The sequence below is a fragment of the Lynx rufus genome, unplaced genomic scaffold (assembly GCF_022079265.1).
Source record: "Lynx rufus isolate CCGP_SWC_20201006 ecotype Redwood Valley unplaced genomic scaffold, mLynRuf1.p SCAF_11, whole genome shotgun sequence".
NCBI lineage: Eukaryota > Metazoa > Chordata > Mammalia > Carnivora > Felidae > Lynx > Lynx rufus.
The window spans coordinates 13,437,818-13,445,405 of NW_025814825.1; the positions used below are offsets into that span (position 1 = coordinate 13,437,818).

At 56.2% G+C, this 7,588-nt stretch overlaps 1 protein-coding gene across 2 annotated transcripts in view; it reads left to right on the forward strand.

Moving 5' to 3' along the window:
* The window catches only part of SLC29A3 (solute carrier family 29 member 3), a 43,378-nt gene extending 35,997 nt beyond the window's left edge, over positions 1-7,381 (forward strand). For both annotated transcript variants that reach the window (XM_047072891.1, XM_047072890.1), the window contains exons 5-6: positions 68-230; positions 5,112-7,381. In XM_047072891.1, the coding sequence (XP_046928847.1) occupies positions 68-230; positions 5,112-5,766 (818 nt within the window). In that variant the 3' untranslated portion in view covers positions 5,767-7,381. The remainder of the gene's footprint in view (positions 1-67; positions 231-5,111) is intronic.
* Positions 7,382-7,588: the final 207 nt, after the last annotated feature.

Here is a 7,588-nt window from a genome sequence, read left to right on the forward strand (position 1 = left end):
TAGCAGAGAGGGGGCGGGCCCGGGACCGGAGGGTGGACCCACGCCGACCTTCTCGTGCTCTCTGCAGGAGGAGCCATGGGGGGCACCATCAGTGCCGTGGCCCTGCTGGTGGACCTGGCCGCGTCCAGCGAGGTGACGGACAGCACTCTGGCCTTCTTCCTGACCGCGGACGTGTTCCTGGGGCTGTGCGTGGGGCTCTGCCTGCTGCTGCCGCGGCTGGACTACGCCAGGTGAGGCCCGCCTGTGCCCGCGCCTTCCTCTCGGGCCCGGCTTCCGCCTTTCAGTGATGCGCTCGCGGTCTTCCGCCCTCCGGGTGGGTGTCCGCTTTGTTTTCTCTTCCTGCCCGCCGCCCCGCTGGGGTGGGAGCCCCCCCGCCCCAGGGCAGAGACAGTGTGGGTTTCGCGCGGTGCCGCACCCCGGAGCCCCGAGCTCTCCCCGGCTCGTACTTGCCCCATCCATCGGCCGGGCCAGTGGATCCGGGCGGTGGGCTTTGCGCTGCCCCCCGCCTCCCCGCCCGGCCGGGGTCTGCCACGTTTCGGACGGGGATGCCAGGCGGCGGGAGTGGGACCGAGGGGAGATCACGATGAAAACCAGCTCCGTTCGCCCAGCGCCTGCGCTGGCTTCTGCCCTGTGCTCGGCCCGGCCTGACGGGCCACCTCTCATCCGGGGCTCAGGCACCTGTTCCTCGTAGGGTGCGGCACTACGCTTTATCACGACCGTCCCCATTCACACACAAGAAACCTGGCTCCCAGGGGCTGAATTTCTTGCCCGAGGCCCACAGCCGGCCAGCAGCAGAAACAGGACTCAACCCCGACTCCAAACCTGCGTTCTATCCTCTGTCTTCCCAGGCCTCTCTCCACCCTGCGGCACGTCTCTCCTTCCGTCCTTCTCACGCTTTCTCTCTCTCTTTCCCCCTTTTTGTTTTCTTTCTCAAGTCCCAACTTTATTTATTATTTGTTTGTTTATTTAAGAGAGGGAAAGGGTACTCACAAGCGAGAGAAGGGGGATCGAGTGAGAGAGAGAGAATCACAAGCAGGCTCCACAGTCGGTGTAGAGCCTGACACGGGGCTCGATCCCACCACCTTGGGATCATGACCTGAGCCCAGATCAAGAGTCAGATGCTCAACCGACTGAGCCACCCAGGCGTCCCTCCTCCTCTTTCTTTCTTGCTTCCTGCTGTTCTTTTAAAAACAACCCTTAACTCGGCTTTTTTTCTCGGCTTTTATGCTTTTCAAGGCCTCTTCATGTAGGAGATGGCAGGAATTGTCTAGCCCATTCTCTAGGTGAAGAAACCGAGGCAGCGAAGGCCGGGGGAGCAGCCGGTGGCCCCACGGTGTGGGAACTGGCAGAGCCCTTCCACAGGACCTCATTTCCACAGGACCCCATTTCCACAGGACCCCATTTGGTGTGGCAGCACTGAGCTGAGCGGTTTACACGCATTTATTTTCTTCGTTCATCGTGTGCGACAACTGCGTGCCGTCGTGACTGCCCTCCCCCATTTTACAGATGAGTAAACTGAGGCTTTGGCAAGTGAACAGAGATGCCCGGGTTGCCCACCTGGTGGGTCACAGGCTGGGATTTGAACCCGGATTTGTTTCCACAGCTGTGCCCTTTGCGCCACATCATGCCGCATCCCCGGCTTGTGACTGCGAGGGTCTTTCGTCATCACGCCTTCCTCCTGTCCCGCTGAGAAAGTCTCCTCGGTGACCCCCAGGGCCCCCTGCCTTCACCAGAGTCTGCCGAGGCACATGTTTCTTTCTCCAGTTGGAGGACCGGTATCACTTCAGCAGGGCTCAGTGGCCTCCCGGGGATGAACGGGGACCGAGCGCCCTCACGCTGGGTGTCCCAGGTGGCCACGGACCCGTGAGCCTACCCACCCCCTCCGCAGCACCTTCAGGGCCCTTCGTCAGAAGTTGCCTAGTTGTGCTGCACGGCACCGTCCCTGTGATCCCTGACGTCTGGCTGTTCACAGTCCCCAACACCACACACACTGCCTGATACCTCGTTGCTGCCGCTGAGTGTACCTTCGAGTCACAGAGTGGACAGAAGGCAGGAGCCTCCCAGGGCCCCTGCTCTTTGCCTGTGTCCTGTTTCACGGTGCTTCGCCCGGGTCTGTTTCCAGTGCGGTGGCCAGGCTTCCCCGTTTGCCCGGGACGGAAGGGGTTCCCACGATGGGGGGCTTTCGGTGCTAAAACCAGGGCAGTCTCAGCAGAGACAGGGGGTCACCCTCGTTTCCAGTCTCACGTGGGCAGGCCAAAATCCTTTCCAGCTGAGCCTGTGAGACAGGGAACGCCCAAGGGCTACGCCGCCCCGTGGAAGCTTCTCTTTCTTTGCTGACTAAAACTTTGGTCAAGACTTCTGGGTTGACAGAAGCGCATCTGAGGACGGGGCTTTGGAGACACCGGTGCTCCCGGAGCTGCTCAGACTAACTCGTAGTTAAAAGGGAGCCCACGGGTGCCGCCCCAGGAGGAACGGAGCCGCAGGGCCGTGTGGGAGACTGCTGGCTGGGGGAGGGGGGACATGAGACAGATCTGAAAGAACTTAATGAGGAAGGGCTTTGGCCAGGGGAACTTGGCGTGGAGCTTCCCCAGAGCGGACTTAAGGCTGGGACCTGCTGCTGAGTAGAGGGGGAAGTCAGAAAACTCCTTTCCCTAAATAGTGGTTGTGAAACAAGACAGAGTTCAAGGCCGCAGTGCCCAGCGCAGCACCGCATGGAAATGTGACTCGGAGGAGGAACCGTCCCGCCAACTCGCTTGTCATCTGTAGGCACTTAGGATGGGTGGACCCGCAGGACGCTCGGAAGCTCATGGCTGCAGCGCTCCTCCTGCTACTGAGGAGGAAACTGAGCCCAGAGAGGGGAGTACCTGGCCTAAGGTCACATGGGGAGAGAGAAGTAGGGCTGAAACCAAAGCCAGCTGCCACCAAGCCACCCACCAAACCACCGCTTTCCCAACCCCACCCCAGGCCTTCCGTCTGAGGTGCGATCACGTGCTCAGCCTATGGCTCCTGGCTCTCAGACACCTGAGGCCCAGAGAGGTTGAGTGACTCGGGCAAGGTCACACAGCAAGATAGCAAGGCCAGGTGACCCAAGCCTTTTCTACTCTGGTCAGAGGAGCAGAAATCGAAAATATTGATAATATTCAGTGTTGAGGATATGGGCGGGAAAGACACCTGTATAGGCTTATTAGTTACAATTGTGTTTTGAAGGGTCACTCTGTGCCTGGGGATTTAGCTGGAAACAGGCAAACAGGGTCCTTGCCCCAGGGAGCTGTCTTCTATTGGAGGAGCCAGATGATAAAACCAGTAAACTCATCTAATGATTACAAATCGTGGTCAGTTTTTTCAAAGAGACAGACGATCGCGTAAGGATTTAAAGGGGCAGGTTACTGTCGATAGGGCGGGGGAGTGGGACAGCGCAGAGATAAATTGTTCCTACCTGTTTGCCTAGCAGTTTCCTGATATCTTATCAAAATGTTAAAGGTCCAAACCTTTTGATCCAGAAGGTCGTCTTCTAGAAATCTGTTCTACTGAAATATGAGCATACATGCACAGGGTGTCTGTATAGGATTATTCATCGCACTGGTATTTGCAGTAGAGAAAAATTGGAGCTAACCTAAATGTCCACCAGTAGGGAGCAGTTACATTGTATGTTTATACAACGAATTACTGTGAGCTACACAACAGAGAGGCATCGAGTCACATCGAGTCACGCGTCTTCATGGTAAAGACAAACCACCAGATCTTGTTCTTAACGCAACTATGTGCACGCATTTAGGTATTGCGGTTATGTGCGTATTCGGGCAGTCATATGATGTATTTATATACACGACCTATAAAATTTATTTAGGAATGTTCCTGTTGCAGAAAGTTTTACAACATGTATAGCTTGATCCCACTTTCCTTCCCTTCAAAGAAATGGAACGAGGGGGGCGCCTGGGTGGCTCAGTCGGTTAAGTGTCTGACTTCAGCTCAGGTCATGCTCTCACAGTCCGTGAGTTCGAGTCCCGCGTCGGGCTCCGTGCTGACGGCTCAGAGCCTGGAGCCTGCTTCAGATTCTGTGTGTCCCTTGCTCTCTGCCCCTCCCCCGCTCACACGCTGTCTCTCTCTCAAAAATAAATGAACATTAAAAAAAAAAAGAAAGAAATGGAACTAGGAACTGGGTGTGTGTTGGGGAGGGGGGTGTCGGCACCCCCATGGAACAACAATAGACACCAGGCTTTTAACTGTCAGTGCGTCTAAGGAAAGAGACCCAGGGTGGAAGTTCTCATCCTACTCTTGTCATTTTTCTTCTGTGTTATTTGGTTTCATTGCAAGAAGCATGTGTTACTTTTATAAGTCTAAAAAATTTTTTTTCATTGTTTTTAAAATTTTTTTTAATTTTTTTTTTTTTGAGAGACAGAGTACGAGCGGGGGAGGGGCAGGGAGAGAGGGAGACTGAATCCACGAAGCAGGCTCCAGGCTCCAAGCTGTCAGCACAGAGCCCTTCGTGGAGCTCGAACCCGTGAACCACGAGATCATGACCTGAGCTGAAGTCGGACGCTTAAGTGGCTGAGCCACCCGGGCTCCCCTTAAAATATTTTTAATGTTTCTTTATTTTGAGAGAAAGAGAGAGACAGAGTATGAGCAGGGGAGAGGAAGAGAGGGAGACAGAATCCGAAGCAGGCTCCAGGCTCCGAGCCATCAGCACAGAGCCCGACGCGGGGCTCAGACTCACGGGCCGTGAGATCGTGACCTGAGCCAAAGTCGGACACTCAACCAGCGGGGCCACCCGGGTGCCCCTAAAAATTGATATTTTAAAATGCTATTTTATCTCCATTTCTTCTCCAAAGCAAACCAAAACCAATGGCTCGCCAGGTGGCGATTACTGCTGCTTTCCTCCGTCCCTGCTCGTGGCACGGTCACCTGCCTTTCGGGCAGCACCAGGACAGGCAGGCCGGGGACTGTGCAGGCCCCCCTCTGGCCACCCCGAAATACATACGTCATCGGAGGGCATCCCGAGGCTGCCGGCCATCTGGGGCTTAGGCTTTAGGCAGGGGCCTACCTTGCCCCTGGAAGTCCCGGGTGACCCTGCTCTCAGGGGCCCTCTGACCACGAGCCCTCTCCCCCTGCAGGTTCTACCTGAGGCCTGTCTGGCCGGCCTGTGTGTTTCCCAGTGAAGAGCAGCCACCCCAGGACTACCCCAGCGCCCCCTCGGCAGCCCCTGGATCCGGCGAGTCCTCGATCCCGCCCCTCCGCCCCATCCTGAAGAAGACAGCCGGCCTGGGCTTCTGTATCATCTACCTCTTCTTCATCACCGGCCTCGTCTTCCCCGCCATCTCCACCAACATCGAGTCCCTGGACAAGGACTCGGGCTCGCCGTGGACTACCACGTTCTTCGTCCCCCTCACCACCTTCCTCCTGTTTAACTTCGCGGACTTGTGTGGCCGGCAGGTCACGGCCTGGATTCAGGCGCCGGGGCCCAGAAGTAAGGTGCTGCCCGGGCTGGTGCTCCTCCGGACCTGCCTCATCCCCCTGTTCGTGTTCTGCAACTACCAGCCCCGCGTCCACCTGCACACCGTGGTCTTCCGGTCCGACCTCTACCCGGTGTTCTTCACCTCCCTGCTGGGGCTCAGCAATGGCTACCTCAGCGCCCTGGCCCTCATGTACGGGCCCAAGATCGTGCCCAGGGAGCTGGCCGAGGCCACGGGGGTGCTGATGTCCTTTTACGTGTGCGTGGGCTTGGTACTCGGCTCGGCCTGCTCTGCCCTGCTCGTGCACCTCATCTAAAGAGGGGCGATGGCAAGGACTTCGGTGCCGTGTGACCCTCGGGAGCCTCAGGGAGATGGGGAGCGGGGGCCCGGCCGGGCTGGGGCAGTGTGCAGGACAGAGCTGCAGCTGGGCACGCCTAGCCCTTTTCTAGCTGCTGGTTACATTCCATCTTGTTTCATAGCCTCTTCGGAACTTTGTTGCCAGTGTTGACTCGGGGCTGTTAACGAGGCCAGTGCCGAAACCGGACCACAGGCCCTTTGCCTGTCCCAGACTTTCTCCCTCCAGAGGACAGCAAGATGTGACAATTCCCAGTCCTCCCTATCCAGGGCCGGAGGGGGGAATGGGAATCCCCTGGAATGGCCAGTTCTCAGGCCCGAGACCCAAGGCCTTGCGGACCCCCGCTTTCTGTGGGTGAGAGTGCGTCCACCAACCAGACAGGGGACCCCAGAAAGACAGGCCTTCCAGGAACCCTTCATTCCCTAAACTGGGCCTCCGGAAGTCATCCCTGTGCTAGGGACTGAGGATGTCAGGCCTGCGTTTTCAAACAAGGATCCTTAAAGTGGTCTGTGGCTTGCGTCAGGGTGGGGTCTTTTAAATGTCCGTGTTTACAACATGTCAAGGCCATTGGTTCAAGGGCATAAATGCCTGGATATTCAATGAAAGCCAGATTGGTGGCTGTATTAGTTGGGGTTTTGGCAGGAAACAGCCTACTTACTCAAATTGGATAATTTGAGAATGTTTGAAGAGTGGGTGTAGGAATCCTAAGGGGTTGTGTTTTATATCCCAGAAATAGGAAGGTCATTCTACCTCCAGCCAGGGCTGGGGGGCAGGGGGCATATCCAGCCCACCGTGACCCACGGGAGGTGTATTCCCTTGGTTCTTCTCTCCCTCCCGTCTCCTCGAAGGCCCCTGTGGACTGAACCACAGCCACGGAGCAGGCAGAGAGGTAGAGCCTCGGCTGGAAGGACAGAAGGTGTCCCGAGTGGGGCCATCGGCCTCTCTGGCTTTCATAGATTTACTTAGTATTCACATCAGTACAGCTCTGAAGCTTTGACCAGCAGTACTCGGTGCTACCCTGGCCTGGTTTGTCCCAGATAGCTTGGGTATCTTGAAGTTGTTGTTTCAAAAGGCGACCCTCAGATTGTGTGGCCCCCACACGATCTTCTGACACGACTAGTAACTTACAATTTACATTTCTTTCAGTTCCTCGAGGGCTTCTGCAGGGCTGTTCCTTGGGGGAACGGGCTGGCTTGGGAATCAGAGAGAAAGGAACTAGACCAGACCAGGAGTTCTTTCTTGAGAGAGTCGTGCAAAGAGAGCAGAGCTTGCACCCCAAGAAGCAGCAATCCTGAGAGCCATAAATCAGCCCGCTCCTTCTCCGAAGGGCTCGGGCGCCCTGGTGTCCCACAGACAGCCGACCGGCCGGGGAAGCAGCCGGTAATCCACCCAGTGGGAGCAGCTTATGTTCCCCACCGGCTCAGGCTAGTACGTACTCCCTCTCTTCAGCCGGAGAATTAAAATAGACACCTTGAAAGGTTTTTTGGAACTTGGTGTCTTGAAAAAATAATTTTTTTTTAACTAAAAATAAATTCTCCCGTCTTCCCGCCCCTTGCAGAAGCCTGAAAAGCCTGAAATCTCCCTTGGTTTTTTTTTTTTTTTTTTTTTCACCGACTTTAACGCTGGTGGTCGTTTGGGGCAGTGGTCTGGGTGGTGACCCATCACGACCTCAGGTGTGTTACAGGTGGGTGGCATGTCTGTTTTAAAGTAGAACAGCAGTCTCTGAGCCTGGAGATGGGGACCACCTTGGCCCAAACGAGTAGTGGGGGCTCAACTGGAGGGA